General features: G+C 39.0%; 1 protein-coding gene across 1 annotated transcript; it reads left to right on the forward strand.

Annotated features, from left to right (window-relative positions):
* The first annotated feature begins 2,812 nt into the window (after nt 1-2,812).
* On the forward strand, nt 2,813-17,876 carry PJVK (pejvakin). Its single transcript, XM_024198506.1, has 6 exons — nt 2,813-3,023; nt 5,893-6,088; nt 9,176-9,317; nt 12,379-12,496; nt 14,457-14,552; nt 17,575-17,876. Exons 1-6 carry the CDS (start codon nt 2,813-2,815, stop codon nt 17,874-17,876), a joined length of 1,065 nt encoding a protein of 354 aa, XP_024054274.1.
* Nucleotides 17,877-19,420: the final 1,544 nt, after the last annotated feature.

Consider the following 19,420-nt stretch of genomic DNA (forward strand, 5'->3'; position numbering starts at 1 on the left):
TACATACTATTGTAGTAATCTTTATACAAAATATATCTTGTAAGCTATCACTTGAAAATCCATAACTTGCTGTTTAGTAATGGCCTGGTGAACTATGTATGGCAACATTGTATGGGAAGTTTCCCTCATGTGGTTGCTATTAACCCAGGTTCCAAACTCCACAGTCCTGCCCAAACAGATATTGGCAAATAGGTCTGTCCTAAACAGAGGACTGTGTGCTTGCTTTAATTTGTGTTTAAGCAGTGAACAGAGTCATCAAGCAGGAAGGGAAGATGAAGTTCAAACAGGTGAAAAAACCATCAGGGAATATTTTTCCTGGTAGACTCTTTATCTCCTGGGGCAGCTGGAAATATGTTTCAAGAGGGGAACTGAAACTATAAAAAGGAGGGGCAAACACCCAAAGGCACCCCTCTCTGTCTCTGTCCCTGCCCTTTGCATTCACTGCATCTGAGGAAACAAAGGCAGCAGCTATTGGATACTCTAGGGCAGGTGTCCTGACCTAAAGAGTTTAGTCAGTGTAAGACTCCTGAACGCATGTGGTAAGAAAACTTTTTGCTTTGAAGCTAATGTAGTTTGTTAAGTTAGGCACTAGTAAGCATTTTACGTTTATTTTTCTTGTAACCATTTTTTACTTTTATGGCTCATTTCTTGTACTCACTTAAAAGCTATCTCTTTGTTGTTAATAAACTTTTTATATCTAATCCAATGTGCTCAGGTTGAAATGTCTGGGTAACTCCATTTATGGTAACAAGTTATATGCATATTATTCCCATAAAGGAATAATGGTCTCAATATAGTTGTACTGTCCAAGGGGGACGGGACTGCGCAGTATAGGACATATGTTTCTGGGGGAAAATCTGGGACGGGTGCATGTGGGGGTCAACCTGCAGCATAACTAAGGCTGATAAGAGCCAAAGTGTGGCTGGCTGGCTGCAGCACACATACAGACATAGCTGGGAGTGATTTACATGCTGGTAACTGTGAGCAGTCCAGGTTGGGCTACAGCAGCAAGGCATTGTAAAAGGCACCCCAGGTTACAGGGTAGGGGTGACATAGCTACTCATTAGCCTGGATTGTATCCTGCTATGTCACACCCTCCTACCAAATGCTGACACACCCCAGCAACCTTCCTCCCCTGCCCCACAGACACACACCACCGTCCACGAAGGAACAAACTGCTAAATTCCTCTCCCCCCTCCCAAGCTCACAGAACAAAATCCACACATAATCATGTGGGGCAAGGCAATAAAACACAAGAATATCCTTTCTGATACAGAAAATTTTTATTAAAGTTAATGTTTAAAATGAAATATACACGAGTTAAGAGGCAAGGTACTGTACATCTGGGGTCAGGCTTGGGTTATGGGGGGTTACAGGTATCGTTTGCAAGGATGAGAATATACATACATATCGCATAACCTGCAGAGACCCAGATTGGGGTGCAAGGGTTTTTAAAGTGTCAGTGGATAAGTGGGCTCGGGTACGCCACCCATGGAATGAATAAGGAGTCCAACTCAGTATCGGTGTAGCGGATAAGTACATGGGTGGGGCGCGTCCCTTGGTCCTTCAGGGAAGGAAGTGGGTTATTTCCCTGGTCGGCGGTCTCGGTTACTCAATGCGGTATTGACGGTGTCCTGTGATGTGTTCCGTATAAATGTCTCTGGACCACCTGATGGTGTCGGACACCATGAGCTGTCTCATGAGCCGGGCGTAGCATCGACCAACTCCGCACGCTCTCAGAACCGGCTCATTGTGGGGGTCTCACGAGCCCAGGGCTCCCACGATCAGGGCGTGTATCTGGACCTCGTAGCCCTGGGCTCTCAAGGTCTCGGCCAGCCAGGTGTACTTTGACGCCTTCCGTGCTCGGGCCTCGTGGAGGGCCGGTGACCGGTTTTCAAAAGGCACCGTGACGTCTACGATGAGGACCTTCTTCTTTTCTGCGTCTGTCACGACGATGTCGGGTCACAGTCTGCTGTCTGTCCCGGGGATGGCGGAGTCGAGGGTGATCTTCCCCAGGGACTGCAATTACACATGTACCAAGCCCTCCTGACCCAAAAGCACCAACCAGCCAGAAAAGACAGTAAACATCAGCAAAGCAGAAGTGAGACCACAACACACAGAGCAAAGTCTCTCCCCAGGGTGAGAAAAGCAGAGATTAACATACTGTAAAATCCCCTAACTTTGAGTAAAGTCGTATCTACACATCAACTAAGGAAAAAATTTAGAAAGGCTTGCACAATCTGAAGTTTATTTCTTCAGGGCTGAGCTCTTTAATAGAGTTATTATGCAAGCACTACTGAAAGGATCTTCCTCCCGGCCTCCAATTGTGTAGCTCAGCAGGCCTGCTCAGGTGAATTCCCATTGGTAAAACACTTTGGGATCCAGCCGGATAACAGGCTCATTAAACAGAAATTATATCATTGTCTTTGCAATCACAACAAAAAAAGATGACTGCAGAATTTAGTAATCTTTTGATTCTAAAGCAATCATCTTACGTATTTTCAAATAATGGCATTATACTACTAAAGATTGAGCAATCATCTCTGTATCATTTTACACAGTTAATTTATTATTCATTGTACTGGATGAGATGGCAGAACAGAAGGAAGTTGGAAAACAATACACTAGAAGCTGGGTGGTGATGACCCTACTGATTCTCTTCTCCAAGTAAAATGTAACTAGGCTTTAAACAAAGGAGCTAGACTTTAAGTTTTGCCATGTGATCATTCAATTACTAAAATATTTTAACATGGGTATGAGGGTTGGAAGCTGCAGTTGATACAGGGTTTTTTATTATTATTAATGCCATACTATGTTTGCTGCTGCTACCAAAAACTTTGTTAAGCAGGTTGGTGATGGTGGGAGATTAGTCCCTGTTCCTAGCCTCAGTGAAGCTGACAAATACCAACCTCTGAGTCTTGTTATTAAGAAGAGAAAATGTTTTCTTTCAAAAAAATCTAAATTTGCTTCGACACCTTTCACCCTAAAAGACATTCTTCAGGGAGAGAAAGAAATTTCAGCTGGTAAGTTTTTCTGTTCTTCTTTAAGGCCTGAAATATTAAGGTTTTGCAGTAAACATAGACCTGGTGTTATATTTAATTAGTATTTGTAATATGATAATTATCTTCATTAGCCATGCAATTAATGAGAAATGAAAAAATAAATTATAAAAATAGTCAAACTTCTATTTAAAAAACTGCACAAATATGTTTACTAAATGGCTAAAATTCTGGAATAATTTTCAGGAATCCATTTTATTGACAAATCTTGATTATTTTTGTGTACTAATAAATAGCAAGTATAATTCAGCCGTGTGTATTTAAAAAGTATTATCATAAAAGATTCCTGGTAAATATGTTAGCATATGTTATTTACGAGTTATTTAAAGTTCCATTGTACTATATATACGTTTTCAAGGCACAACTCCATGAAGCGTCACTGTTGAATAGAAATAATGGCTCCAATCCTGCAACTGATTCATGTGACTGACCTCTTGTACCAGCTAAATGGGGATCTCTTCAAGCACAAGGGTCTGCCCATGCAGATCTGATTGAAGAATTGGGCCATAGTAATTTGTTTTTATAATTTAGTCAAATATTTCAGTAGTGTAACTACCTCTAGATATATATAATTCGAATAAATCTTAAGGAGACTCTGTCTTAAGTAGGAGGTTCAAAATTTAAACTATAGGTCCAGATCCACAAAAGTGGTGTGATGCTGAATGTCACAATGCCTAGCTTTTATAGGTGTTTAGAAAATCATTGGAACTACCTGGGATCCACATAGCCTGAGTTAGGTGCCTAAACTCCCTATACAATGAATGTCACAAGATAGGCACTTTAAGAATGCGATCCACTAGATGGGGAGCTGCCTAAGCTAGCCAGTAGGAAAGACTGACAAGAGCTGTGTGACTTAAGCTGTTATTAAGACAGATGGCTAATTCCGAGCTGCAGAGAAGTGTCTATCTCTATGTGTGTTCCACAACTGGGAACCCCTCTCCTAGCGTCAGGTGGCTAAGACGCCTAAGCTGTTTCTTGTAAGGGGCAGTTAGGTAATTACCTCACTCCCACACAGAAAGAGGTGGTGCCCACCTGATAACTTTAGCCCTCTGGTTAGAACACTCATTTGGGATGGGGGAGATCCAGATTCAGTTCCTCCTGTTGCGGAGAGAAGATTTGAACAGAGACTCTCCCTTGTGTCAGGAGAGCTCTCTAACCGCTGAACCATGGGGCTCGCTCTCTCACTTTCTTCAATTGAAGCTGTTCCACTGTGTATAAATAATTAAAGGGTCATTGGAGCATGGGGACTGGACCCTGGGTCTCCCCAGCCCAGATGGATTCCCTAACCAACAGGCTATGGAGTCATTCTTTCTCGCTCTGGCCCAATGACTCTTTAATGCAGTGAGTGCACTTGAAAGCAGAAAAATCCATTAAGGAAAAACATTTCTATTTCAAGACTACACAGAGACTTGACACACAAATAGGGTCAAATTCTTCTAGCCTTGCACCTATGAGAAATTCAGTAAGATTACTTGTGTAAGTAAAAGTTGCAAAAGATTTCTTGTAAAATCTAGTTTTAAAAAGGTCAAACAAACAAACAAAACATCTTAGCAGTGTCCTTTCAATAGGGGTTACATCTCATGAGGACAATGTGCTTTAATTTGTAATTGAATTTCTACTTTTTGGATGACAAAGGTACTGGAAAATGTGACAAGCCACTTAGCATTATGAGAGAAAAATATTATACACTCAAAAGCTTTAAAATTCACTTTATGAACAGTCTGTAATTTCCTTTGTTAATAAAAGACTTCAGTTGTGCTATATTGTCAACCGGTATCTTCTAATTTTTTCCACAAGTAGAACAGAAATATATTGTGAATCACAAGGAAAATATTAACTAAAAATGCCTATTAAGTTAGAATAGAGTTCAAACAAAAATGGATTCTTTAGTTCATACCAAGATCTGCGTACATGCAAAATTTCAAGAAAGTCAGACGACTTACTATGTGTTTTGCTACTTCTCCAGAAGAAATTATAAAAGTAGACAATGAAATCAATGGATGCTGCATCTTATCATGTGACAGGTGTATTAACCTTTTCTAACTGACTCCTTTTAGGTGATGGGGGCCGGAAATTAAGCCAGGTATGCTACTAGTAGTCATGTGTGTCACACATGTATTACAGAAATGAAAAACAAATTCAGCTAAATTGCCACTATAAATATAACTAGAAACTCAGCACTTATTAAAATGATTTTTATATGGGACTCTTCAGCAATGAGGATTGTGTTTAAAAAAAATAAAAATCAGAGGGCATAAACCACCCTTATACCAACCAAAGGCCCTATGTACCACCACAGCCACTCTTAATGTCAGGAGAATGGCGATGTGGTCTAGTATAGGGCATTACACTGGGTGTTAAGAGTTTAAATTCTGTTCCTGGATTTGCCATTGATGTACTATGTGATCTGGGACAAGTCACTTCATTTGTGCTTCAGTTTCTCCACTAATAAATTGGGGATAACGCTTACTCACCTGTGTAAAGAGCTCTGATATCTGTGGATGAAAGGATATTTTATAAGAATTCCAATAAGTATGATTTTTGTCTGAGACCCTTCTGCTGCTCTGAATTTCACCCCACAAGAATAAAGTTTGTGTTTGATATTTTCAGAGTGATACTCCCATTCTTTAGTTTAAGTTTGGTCCTGTAAAATTAGTAACAGTTTTGCGCTATGCCGGACTTGGTTTGAATCACTACTATAATTCTCAGCCATTAATGTCTGTGTATTTAGGTATTATTCTGTTTCTAACCTAATGGACTTCTATTTTATTTTCTGTATATGGGCATGAGACCTTTCCCCCCCAAAATACAGCAAGTATCCTCTTTTCCTCAGGTGTTTCATCCTATCAGCTGTTGAATTATGAAGACAAATCAGATGTTTCACTCTATGGTAGACGAGGAAATCAGATGATGAGTGATGTTGGGGTCAATATTGCTGGATCAGATTCTATTGCAGTAAAAGCTTCATTTGGTATAGTGACCAAACATGAGGTTGAAGTACCAACATTACTTAAAGAACTTACTACTAGGTTAGTACTATAATTTTTATATACTTGGCCCAAGTGATTCGATGGTTAGATTATGTGAGATTACATTGAAATCCAGTGTGATTCGTTTTTTTTTTGGTTAGGCTTTGAGAACTGTAAACCAACTAATAAGATTTGCTGTATGATCATTTAATAAGAACATAAGAATGGCCATACGGGTCAGACCAATGATCCATCCAGCCCAGTATTCTGTCTTCCGACGGTGGCCAGTGCCAGATGCTTCAGAGGGAATGAACAGAACAGGGTAATTATTGACTGATCCGTCCCCTGTCGTCCAGTCCCAGCTACTGGCAGCCAGAGGTTTAGGGATTCCCAGAACATGGGGTTGTGTCCCTGAATATCTTGGTTAGATGAGCCTGTCCTCCATGAACGTACCTAATTCTTTTTTGAATCCAGTTATACTTTTGGCCTTCACAACATTGAGTTTCACAGGTTGACTGTGTGTTGTGTGAAGAAGTACTTCCTTTTGTTTGTTTTAAACCTGCTGCCTATTAATTTCATTGGGTGACCCCTTGTTCTTGTGTTATGTGAAGGGGTAAATAACATTTCCCTATTCACTTTTTCCATAATGTTCATGATTTTATAGACCTCTATCATATTCCCCCACTTAGTTGTCTCTTTTCCAAGCTGAACAGTCCCAGTCTTTTTTAATCTCTCCTGCTATGAAAACTCTTCCATACCCCTAAGCATTTTTGTTGCTCTTCTCTATACCTTCTCAAATTCTATTTGATGGTGACCAGAACTGCATGTAGTACTGAAGGCGTGGGCATACATTGGATTTATATAGTAGCATCATGATATTTTCTGTCTTATCTATTCCTTTCCCAATGGTTCCTATCATTCTGTTAGCTTTTTTAACTGCTGCTGCACATTGGAAGGATGTGTTTAGAGAACTACCCACGATGACTCCAAAATCACTTTCTTGAGTGGTAACAGGTAATTTAGACCCAATCACTTTTATGTATCCATTGCTTTGCACTTATCAACACTGAATTTCATCTGCCATTTTGTTGTTCAGTCACCCAGTTCAGTGAGATCCCTTTGTAATGTTTTGCAGTCAGCTTTGCACTTAACTATCTTGAGTAATTTTGTTATCATCTGCAAATTTTACTACCTCACTGTTCACCACCTTTTCCAGATCACTTATGAATATATTAAATAGATTTATAAGGCCAGAAGGGACCATTGGTGATCATGTACACTGACTTCCTGCATAATGCAGGCCAGAAGACTTGCATGAATTATATCCTGTTTGAACTAGAGCATATCTTTTTAGAAAAACATCCAATCTCAATTTCAAAGTTTCCAGTGATACAGAATTCACCATATCCCTTGGTAACTGGTTCTAATGGTTAATTACCCCCACTGTTTTTTTAAGTGCTTTATTTTGAGCCTGAATTTGTATCTCTTCAGCTTCCAGACATTGGATCTTGCTATGTCTTTGTCTGTTAGACTGAAGAGCCCTCTTGCAAATTTCTATTCCCCCATGTAGGTACTTATAGTCTGTGAGCAAGTCATCCCATAAATTTCTCTTTGATAAACTAAATAAATTGAGTTCCTTGGGTCTATTACTATAAATCATGTTTTCCAGTCCTCTGATGGTTCTTGTGACTCTTCTCTTAACCCTCTCTAATTTTTCAACATCCTTCTTGAAGTGTAGACACAGAATGGGACACAGTATTCCAACAGTGGTTGCACAAGTGCCAAATACAGAGGTAACATAAACTCCCTACTCATATTCAAGATTCACCTGTTTATTCTTCCATGGTTCACATTAGCCCTTTTGGCCACAGTGTCACACTGCCGGGAGTTCATGTTCAGCTGATTATCCACCTTGACCCCCAAGTCTTTTTCAGAGTCATCGTTTCCCAGAATGAAGTCCCTGGTCCTGTAAGTATGGCCACACATTCTTTATTTGTAGATGTATGACTTTATGTTTGGCTGTATTTAAAGGCCTATTGTTTGCTTGCAACTAGCTTACCATGTGATACAGATCACTTTGTGTCAGTGACCTATCCTATTCAGTGTTTATCATTCCCCCAATCTCTTCTGCAAACATTTATCAGTAATGATTTTATGTTTTCTTCCAAGTCATTGATAAAAATGTTAAATAGCATAGGACCAGGAACCTCACTAGAAACACACCTGCTTGATGATGATCCCCTGTTTACAATTACATGTTGAGACTTATCACTTAACCAGTTTTAATCCATTTAATGTGTGTTATTATGAATCTGATTTGTTCTAGTTTTCTAAACAAAATGTCCGTGGTACCAAGCAGAGGTGATGTGGGGGGAGGGCACGTGGAGTTATATGCCCCCCTGCCAGATTATTGCCAGGGTTTGGTGGCCCTGCTTGGTCACATGGTATGGCTGGGTCCCCTCCCTGCACAGCAGCTGCTGGAGCATGCAAGCTGGGAGCTGCTGCCATGATGGGAGAGGCAGCAGTAAACAGCTGGGAGCTGCAGGGAGGAGCTGCTGAGGGTAAGAGGAGAGGCATGCCTGGGGGGGCCATGACTCAAGCTGTTTGGGGGGTGAACCTTTAAATTGTGCCCTTCCCCCCCCCCCCCACTTTCAGCAGGTACTAGTCGTCTCTGGTACCAAGTCAATTGCTTTACAGAAGTCAAAGTATATTACATCAATGCTATTACCTTATCAAGCAAACTTGTAATCTCAAAAAAGATATCCAGTTAATTTGACAAGACGTGTTTTCCATAAATCTTTGTTAATTGGCACTAATTATATTACTCTCCATTAATCCTTTATTAATCAAGTGCCATATCAGCTGTTCTTTTTAGTGCCCAGGTCAATCCATCTATAATAACCCAGGTCTTCCTGTTTACCTTTTTAAAATATTGGCACATTAGCGTTTTTCCAGTCCTTTGGAACTTCCTTATGTTCCAGGACTAATTGAAAATCAATTTTAATGGTCCCAATAGCTCTTCAGCCAACTCTTTTAAACTCTTGGATGCAAGTTAGCCAAGCCTGCTGATTTTAAAAATGTCTAACTTTATTAGCTGCTGTTTAATTTGTTAATTATCTGTGAATTTTTTTTCTCCTTTAATTTTAGAAAAATTAACTTTGATCACTGCCTAGTCCGACAATCAAGAGAAAGTAGGAAAGAGGTTCTGTGTGTGGTCATGGAAAGTATTAGAACAACACGGCAATGCTCATTATCTGTGCATGCTGGTATGCGTGGGGAAACAATGAGGGTAAATATAGACTTCTTTAACTAATAAAATGGATAGTAGGGACTCGTATTCTTATTGTAAGGACCTGTGACCAGATTTTAATTGCATTTACACTGGTGTAAATCCAGAGCAATTCCAATGTAAGTCAATGGAATTGTACTGATGTAAATTAAATTAAACTCTGACCCTCTCTCTGCTTTTCAGATCTAGAGAAAACTATGCCAGTATAGGATATTGGGGTAAAATCTTGGTTCCACTGATGTCAATAGCAAAACTTGTATTGACTTCATTGGGGCCAGGATTTCATCCCACTCTATTAATTTAATATTGGAATAGGCCATATACCATAATTATGCTGTGTGTGGGATGCTCTCCATATTGACATTTTTTTATTTTAATAAACTATAATTAAAAACATTACTAGGAGAACTTGGTTGTCAGACTTGTACACTTTTTCATATTTTAAAATGACCAGTCTTATGGGTAACAAGTACTGTTGTTTTGCTCACACAGGGCCTTATTTTTTTTTTAAAATACATGAAAAACTATTCATGTATATGAAGCTTTTGTGGTATTTTATATAGGGGAGCATCTTACATTGGTTTTTTTACATAAATATAAATGCAGATTCTACAATTAGAAAACTTGGTTGCAAGCCAGATTCTGCATGAGGCAGAAGGGGACAGATCACTTAAAAAGAATGGAGAAAGAAGGAATTAGCTAGTTCTAATTTAATTTCCCCAGTCATGCAATTTACCATTTATTAATAGCTAATGGAAGCTAATACAGTGTTATTTATAATTATATAGGACTAGGGTGGTAAGATGGCCTTGTTTGCAGTGATTAGGTACAGTCTTGTTCTAGTGAAATCCCAGTCAGTTCTAGTGAAATCTGTCCCAGATTCCTTAGAACTGGCTTTGTAGCCATTCTGTAAACTACCAGGGCATGGGCAGCCTACCTTGTGGATGGAGGAGGACCTTGCCAGGTGGTTGTGGTGGCAATTCAGGTGATAAGTGAAGATCCAGGGATCAGGCACCAGTCTAAGGATGAAGCTAGAGTCAGAATCAAGGGGCCAAACTGAAGCTGAGAACTGGAGTCAGAATCTTAAGACAAAGGGTAAGCTGGAATTGTAGTCAGGGACATAGCAAAGAGTTGGAACTAGAAGTTAGAAACCAGAATGGAACAGGGAGACTGGGGATGAAGCAGGTATAGGCTGGAGCTGGAGCAAGAACGGGCTGGGAAGCAGGGCAGGGCTTGGCGCCTGGACTGCAGCAGGTGAGAGCAGAGTAAGCACGGCTGTGGGTGTGATATGGATTGAGCAGCCACCATGTGGTGGCTGCAAGGTTCAAGTAGCAAACCGTTGGCTCCTCTGCCCAATCAGGAAGTGCAACTGTTTGGAAGGGGCTCATTGGGCCTATCTGAACTTGCTGGGTTGCCTAGCGACCAGGCTGGGAGCCAGCTGTGTCCCTGACACATCCATCATAATAACAGTAATAATAATACATGTGTCCTCTCCCTTCCCAGTCCCTGCTGTTGGGTTAATTGAGTCTGAATGTACTGCTTCTAAAAGATGCTAATTCCTCGTTTAAAAATGGACCAGCTACAGTGCTATAGATGAGAAGGTGCAATCTGGAATGAAATTATTAAATTAAAAGGCAAACTCCATAAGAAAACAGCTGGCAGACAGAAAGGTGGAAGATTAGTGCTTAGGATCAGCACAACTAAGTTTGAGAGCTGATTTTGATAGTGTTTGGATAGTGTGATATTTACAGTTACAGACGCTCCCCAGGTTACGCAAGACCCGACTTACGCAAATTCCCACTTATGGAAAAAGTTACATAAGCCAGAAATAGGATTTTCAAGTTGCGGAAATTTTTTTGTAACGTATGGGTATACATTTCCGACTTATGCAAAATTCGAGTTACGCAAGGCTTTCCGGAATGCAACGATTGGGTAAGTCGGGGGGTGTCTGTACTTCTTTAAATTTGATTTGAAGACATTTTGATGTCAGTCTTACCTACTCACTTTTAGTTGGCACCAACTGCACTCTTCTTCACTCCTATACAAAGAAAATCATAGCCTAGGTGAAAAATATGATCCAAATTTCCTCCTGATTCCAGAAAGGGAGAACAGGGAAAAGAAGGGGGTGAAAAGAAAAACAAGGTGAAAAAATAGAAAGCAAAACTAGAAAAAATACACAGAGAAGAAAAGAGATGAGAAGTGAAAAACAAAATGAACAAAGACATAGGTCAGGGTGAAGATACAGAAAACAGTTGAGATAAATCAAAGGTGGAATGGGATGTGGTGTGTATGTGTGTGTTGAATTAAGATTTTATATGCTTTATGGCATATAGTCCCAGACCATATAATATTTGAAGAATGGCAACACAAGATATTGGCCCTGTCATTGCTGTTTCATCCAAACATGAGGGAGGCCCACTCTGACTCCTCCAAAGAGGAGCTGCTATTGGGAGGACAGAAGCAGGCCTCTTAGATCCTTATCCAAAATCCAGTGAAGTCTATGGGACTCTTTCCATTAACTTCAGTGGGCGTTGGATTGGATTCTTAGTTTTCCCTCAAATAGAAACTGTGACTGACTTGTCAAAGTAGGAGATATGATGATTGGACCTGGTTGCAGGAAGTCAGAAAGCAAAGGCTTGTTGGGAGTCTGGGTGACCGGAAGGATAAAGCTATGGTATTGTTAGTCGTACACAGAGAGCAGGGTTCTCAGAAAGTTTGGATAATTAGGTTTGCATAATCCTGCAAGTCCTTTGAGTTATGCTTATCACTAATTTATGTATCGGATATACTGCCTAATTTTCTATGGCCAGTTGATACTTTCTCTCTCTATCAAACATTACTGAAGTGCAGAAAAGAAAGGATGACATTAGTATACTGATCAGAACTGGGAAAATTTCTTTGGAGGAGGAGTTTGATCTTCAACTTCAAAAGAGTCTTTCCATTGCTGAAATTTTCATACTATATTTTAAAGCTATTACTCTTAATTTTCATTTCTGTTCAAAACATTTTTTTGTAAATATTTTTTTTTAATGAAATAAAATTTTCCTTTTTTAAATCATAGTTTCATATTATTGAGGACCAAAATCACAAGGGACGAGACAAAGCTATTGTTTTTCCAGCTCACACAACTATTGCATTTAGTGTATTTGAACTTTACATTCACTTGGATGGTAATTTTGGTAAGTAATTTTTTTGTGTTATTATTATAATTGCTAATATAGTAATTTGATTCTTTAAAACATTGTTCTTAAACTGAGACTTGACATGTGTCAGCCCCAATCCTATAAATATTTATGCACATACTTAACTTTATACATGTCAGTTGTCTGACCTCATCAGAGCCTTAGCTTTAATCCACAATTAGTTCTTGCTAGGATAAATATAAAAGGCATTAAAGGGTCTGATTTATCCTGGAAATGCTTTCACAGAATTAACTATATCAGATATTTAAATGTAAGTTTTTGAAAAATGAAATCACACTGTTAGCAATGAAACATTAAAAAACACATCTGCATATCAGTGTATGCCTTTGCTGGTTTGTAAGAAACTGAATATCTTAGGGCCATCTGATCCATTTCTCCATAAAAGAAGAATGTGGCATGGCAGGCCCCTCTAAAAAAGGCACGTCTGTGAAATTGATGAACAAAAATATTTCTCCTGCCTGGAGCTTCTATTTCAGTTTGCCCCAAACCAATGAAACACAGTCAGAGACTAGTCAGACACGGTCACCTCCAAATCTTTACAAAGTTTAAAAAAAACACAGTTACACAAAACAAAGTGGATTGACCTGCCTAATACTCTCCCAGTCTGTGGAAAGGATATGGTTTTATAAATTCCCCTCATTTCCCAGTGTGCTTTATCCCAGCCCAGGACTACAATTAGATGGGAACCTTCAGTCAGTCAAAGTATGGGGGTAATAATAACCCATAATATAGTTTTAGGGCTTGATCCTGCACTCATTAAAGTTAATGGCAAAACTCCCATTGACTTCAGAAGTGCAGGATTAGGCTTTTAGTGACCATATAATTTAGATTGTATTTAAAAAATATAACCAAAAAGATAAGAATTACCTCATGGAATATTATCTATCTCCATATATGCATGTAACACTACTCACTTGTTAGAGGTTCTGATTGGGGCTCCAGATGCTTTGCAACACATTGGAGATACATTCTATGACAAAGGCACTCTGAAGTTTGAAGCATAGTGACACATTTACATTTCTGTGACAACCTTATGTGCATTAAAAAAAACAAAGTAGTTATTGAATTAACTATGAAAAAAGATAATACAAGCAGTACAGAATCCCTCTGATATTCATTTTAATATTAAATTAAACACATAAATCCTAATTTTGGAATTATTTTCCATTTTACTTTGTCATTGCACAGTGGGGATAGGTGCACTAATTAGATGTTTTTACTAAAATGACCAATGAAATAGCAATATTGATATTTAAATTTTTATCATTAAGGTAATCCCCAATACAGATGAATGAGAGCTGTTAGTATATCTCTTTAAAGTTCTTTGTAAATTTATTAAGACAATATGGCATCAGTTTACTTCAAAGCCTTTTCTTTACAACCTTAGAGGCTAAAAAAATTAAGAATTTTATTTATGTTTAATTTAAAAGTTTTACAGCTGATTATGTGGTGAATAACATGGTTGGGAATCACAGAAAACCATTCACAATTGCAGATTTTCCATTTTTGGTTTCAAATGGGTGTGTGACTCTGCTTTTACTCCAAACGTGAGGCAGTCTGTTAATGGAATGCTGACTGCCTTAGACATTTAACCTAGCCAGGAAACCATAAGGAAATGCCTAATGTGAAGGTCACTATAAACCATCTAAATTAATAAATGAAGTAGTTACTACTTCATCTCATCTTGTTCTCTCTCTGCTTCATCTCATTTTTTGTGCTAACACTGTGTACATGTTGTTTTACACCATCTTTCCTAGGAATTAAAGACCAGTAGAATGACTAATAGGAAAGCTGTATTTAATTTTAAGCATTCTCTTAGCTTTATAATACTGTACATGTTATATAACAGAAAACATTTTGTACTAAGCTGTGTTTCGAAATTGTATAGCTTTTGAATTTCATCGTTCCGAAGGTTCTACTTTTTCCTTTAATACAGAGTTCTGTGTCACTCCAGTTTCAAAAGGAGGATTTGAAAAAGAGCAATCTGGATCATTTTCATTGAACAAATTAAGGAGGAATCTGTTCCACCGAAGTATGATGTTTGATATTTATGTCCAAATACACTAATCAAATGGATTAAGTGCATGTTTTTTTTTCTTTGACTTAGTAGGAAAGGTCAGAAGTTCAAAAGCATCTAATCAAGATAGAATTACACTTTAAAATTTGCACCAAGATAATAGCTATTTTGGCTATGATCAGATCTATTCAAAATAATTGTAAAGATTTTAAGATATTAATGGAGAGAATCTGGTTTTAAATAATTATATTTTTAATTAATATGAATATATTATTTTGTTTATCATGAAAACTTCTAATTGTTTTCTTAAAATAAATGATATTGGTGATCATAAATACTAATTGTACAACTACAATATCTTAGTATGTAAATTTGTTCTATATTTTTACAATTTAGAAAGTATTGCATAGTCGATATCAAAGGATGATACATAAAGATAAGATAAAGTTGAGGTTGTAAATGTTATATATTTATTAATTTAAAATACTAGAAAATGCTCAGTAGGGCGTAATCTTCAATTGACAGGGAATTGGCCTGTATCTACATATAGATTTTCTTTCTTATCTTCAAATAACATGAAAACATTTTAACAATGTTGTATGTTGGGTACAATTAAAAACTGGATATTTACCATCCCTGGTAGTAAAATTTACTGTAGTATGAGCCTGATCCTGGACCACTGAAGTCAAGTGGAATTTTGCTACTTACTTCAGTGAATGAAAGATAAGGCTCCATTTTCAGTATTTCTCATTCTAAGAATGGGAAAAACCACAAATACAAGAATAAAAATAAATGTTGTGGTGCAGTAAACATCTGCTTCTAATGGTGCCCTTTGTGTAGGAGCCTTTACTCCACTTTTACCCCTTCCCCTCTGGCAGGGCTGCTGTACGCCCCCTCCCCCCGCCCTGTTCTCTGGCAGGGCTGCTGTACAGATCCCAGGCAGGAGGACTCAGGAGAAGTAGGTAAATGGAAGGGCTGGGGGTCAGGCTGCGGGTAGTACAGCAGCCATGCCGGAGGAGCTGCCGGCATGGAGCTGCCCAGCAGCCCCACGTTATTCTGCTGCTTTCACCGCTGTGGTTCTGGAGAGCCCTGATCTCCTGGGAACCGCAGCTGCGAAAGGAGCAGAACGTAGGGCTGCTGGGCGACCCCACGTCAGCAGCTCATCTGGTGCGGCTGTACCGCTCCCAGTCCGGCTCCCAGCCCTTCCACACAGCTGTGTCTCCTGAGTCCTCCTGCCTGGGGTCTGTACAGCAGAAGTCTCCAGTGCAGCGGGAGGAGGACAGAGCTCCCCGCTGCACCACCACCCCAGTAATGTGGGATGGATGTGGATCATGGGGAAGGGATGGGGAGAGCGCGGGGCCCCGGGCTGGAGGCAGGGTGGGGAGGGGAGTAGTAGTCATGTGGGGAGCTCACCTGCCCCCCTGCTTTGTGTCCCTCCCATGAGTGCAGCGTACTGGCAAGAAATGATTTCTACTTGCACCACTGCCCCTCCCTGATCTTGGGGGCTGCTGGAGGCCAAACCAACCTGTAGTGCAAGTTTAAGTAACCTCAGTGCTGCTCTAACCTGCACCAGTGGATAACAGTCTCCAAGGAATCACTCTGCTGGTCAAGTTGTTTGGAGTGCTTCATACTCTTGGCCTGGAACATCGCCTCTGCATAGGGAGCCAGGAATAGCTGCTGTAGGGGATGGCTGTGCCCGCCTTATAACAACACAGGATTTACCTATTCTAGGGAAGTCCTTTCCTGCTGTCTTAAGACAGCTTTCAGTCCCGTTTGCCCCACATTGGTGCAAAGGGGATTTAAGAGAAGCTGAAGATTTGGCTCACGGTATGAAAGTCAGGAAATTAGCATGTTAAATTCATATTTCAAAAAGTATAAACATCAGTCTGGAAATACTAAGTTCAGATTTCAGTACTCTAACTTTGTGTTTTTTCATTGCTTATACACTGCTTATTGATGTAACAACTCCATTAGTTATAAAATGGAGAGTCCCATGTTGGGTATATGTATTAAAAGAGTATAGGCCAATACTTTCAACCTTAGGTGCCTAAAATTAGGTTCTTATTTATACATCTAAATAAAAATGGCTTGATTTCCAAAGGTGCTGGGTACCTGCAGCTCCCATTCATAATGGAAATTACTTCACTTCTTTTTATATACTGATGACAAATTTAGATTTGAGAATGTGGTAATAGTCTTTTTTTGTTGTACTATAATATCTGCCTTCACCTTTCTGGCCTGTATCAGGTACAAGAGTTATCTCAAACCTGTCTTGTTAGGGTGTTTAGAGTATTCAAGATCTGAGGCATGTATGCTCATGTTGGAAGTGGAAGAAAATGATCCCTGGTCTGTTGGAGTGTGCTGACTGACCACTATTGGGAGGATAGAGTGATTTCAGTCCTATTCCTAAAGAGATTCTAAATCCTGCAGATGTACACAAACACTTTTTTTGCATGCTGGAATATTTATAAAAATACAAAGGCTACTGGGGTCTGATGGGAGGTCTCTGCTCCTGGAGAGTTTATCAGTGAGCCTGCATATCATTGTAAATAGTGTCCTGAATTCCATAATCAGCTCAGAAATATACCCACCAAATTTTCCAAAACTAATTAGGTGCTGGCCCTTCTGGAGGACACCAGAATTAAACTATGTTTGGAGTTTATGATGTCCATTTCTTTTTCCTGCCCTCCTCTCCCCTCCCACCCCCCAAAAAAGTGAGAGAAACATTTCAAATGTGAATTATCACCAACTTTTCAAATGCTCAAAATGTTCATGAGATGTAGGGTTGTTATTTCACCAGTGACAACATTGTCCTCTGGCAGACGATATCTGTAAGAAATTTCTGCCTCCCCTTTGAAGTAAAAGTGTCAAAATTAGGGTTTCAATGGAAAACCTAGTTACAACCATAAAATGGTGTCTCTAATATGGCTTCATAATTCAGTACTTATTTCCATCAGTGGATTAATAGTATGATGTGTCCTGGTGTGTTCATAGTGTGATGACAAATCATTGCTATTTTGTGTGCATTCTTTTTCAGATAAAAGGGTAATGGATATCATTGCTAATTCAGATGCTTACTTGGAGGACCTTTTTACAGACTATTATGAAAAAGCTGCAAGCATGACTGATATCTCTACAAGCTATCTCAGAGAAGGGTCTCATATCCGGGTTAATTTACTTAATAACAACATCCCAAAAGGTCCTTGTGCCCTTTGTGGAATGGGAAATTCTAAAAGAGAGACAGTTTATGGATGCCTAGAGTGTTCTTTTAATGGACAAAAGTATGTACGACTGCATGCTGTGCCCTGCTTTGATGTCTGGCACAAGAGAGTGAGATAAATGATCTATGAGTGTGACTATTGTTATAGACTTCAGTGTAACTGTGCCACAACATTTCCAAAATTGTTGAATATTGAGTTAAGTTCAACAGACATTAAAAGTGCAAACTATTTGGTTATGCTATTTCCTTTTTTATTGTAAAGTGATTCTTTTATTTTACAATAAAGATAATTATATTACCTAGTTCAGAAATACCCCATATACATTTTCTTCAAAAAAATTGCTACTTTTCTTCTTTGGGGCACTTTCTCATTTTATCATTCATGGTAAGTAATATATACATGTTGAAATTGAATTCCAGAGTAGCAATCAGAATAGAGTTTGGAATTTACTATAAAAGCTGCTTATGCACATTTGGTCTGTCAAGATGTTATATATTGCCTTAACTACACCAGAGTATGATGGTAAAATGAGAAAACGTGTTAATAATTTAGTGCTATCATGAATGTTTAATTGAAGTATCAGATTAAAAGCACATTTAAAAACTAGCTCAGTTAAGGTTTCATTTACAAGAGGGAAGAGTTAAAAGGATTGTAACTGGTGATTATGGATTCCATTTTAGGCTGTGAATTCCCCATATGTCTATTCTGATTATATTTGTAGGGACCACAAACAAGTCTACAGTCTGCACTTGGCTAACTCAAATCTGACTTTTTTTTTTTTTTTTTTTCTTAAGCCTTCAGACTTGCTGCTGACTTTAGTGGTTTTCATATTTGGAAAAAACAAACAAAATTATATTGCGTTGCAAAACTAGTGTACTGAATCCCACCTATTACATCTCAGGTCTAGTAGCTGTAGAGCCCAATATCACAAATTAAAAAGTTGTATGCAGTCAAATTGTAGCTGTTGCAATCCCAGGATATTGGATAGACAAGGTGGGTAAGGAAATATCTTTTATTGGACCAACTTCTGTGATACTGGGAGTTCCTTTCCGAGACTTGAAGACGAGCTCTGTGTGGCTCAAAAGCTTGTCTCTCTCTATCCACAGTAGTTGGTCCAATTAAAAAAAAAAAAAAAAAGAAGTTTGCATAGTGGGGAATGCATGCAGCAGAGGGCACTGCAGTGTAGAATATTGAAATTGGCAGTGCTAGGCCCGTCTGCCAGACCTGCTTGGCTCTCTTTTGATACTGCAATTTTAAAGTAAGAATTTTAATCTCTCTCCTAACTCCCTCTATCTTAAGTAGAAGCTGTGTATATGTGGCAGCCTTTCTGCTTCATTCTTGTGCTGCTAGTTTCAGCATGCACATGCTTTAGTGGAAGCTTACAATTAATGTGTAGTGTAATGATTACACATTCAAATAAAACACAATGATGCTTGTCTCTTTAGACCTTAAATGCTGTCAAATTGACATTTTTGCATTTCTGTGTATGTCTGGCTGTAGACAAAGTGGTAGCTTTTGAATGCCTACTTCACCTACTCAATTCCAAAATTTCAGGAATTGGTCTAGGCAGCAGTGGCTGGAATCCTACAGATTTTGAGGAAAATCAGAAACCAAAAGGGGGGAAAGTAGGGACCCAAGGAGCCAGTGCTGTCAATTTAGGAT

Source organism: Terrapene carolina, unplaced genomic scaffold (genome assembly GCF_002925995.2).
Source record: "Terrapene carolina triunguis isolate 2854851 unplaced genomic scaffold, T_m_triunguis-2.0 Scaffold62, whole genome shotgun sequence".
NCBI classification, from domain to species: Eukaryota; Metazoa; Chordata; order Testudines; family Emydidae; genus Terrapene; species Terrapene triunguis.

Bases quoted from the DNA above. Each gene is read 5' to 3' on its own strand.
- PJVK (XM_024198506.1), top strand. From the start codon at position 2,813: ATGTTTGCTGCTGCTACCAAAAACTTTGTTAAGCAGGTTGGTGATGGT. The intron at 9,318-12,378 runs GTAAATATAGAC...TTTAAATCATAG, and splicing joins TGCGTGGGGAAACAATGAGG to TTTCATATTATTGAGGACCA. The intron at 12,497-14,456 runs GTAAGTAATTTT...CCTTTAATACAG, and splicing joins TCACTTGGATGGTAATTTTG to AGTTCTGTGTCACTCCAGTT.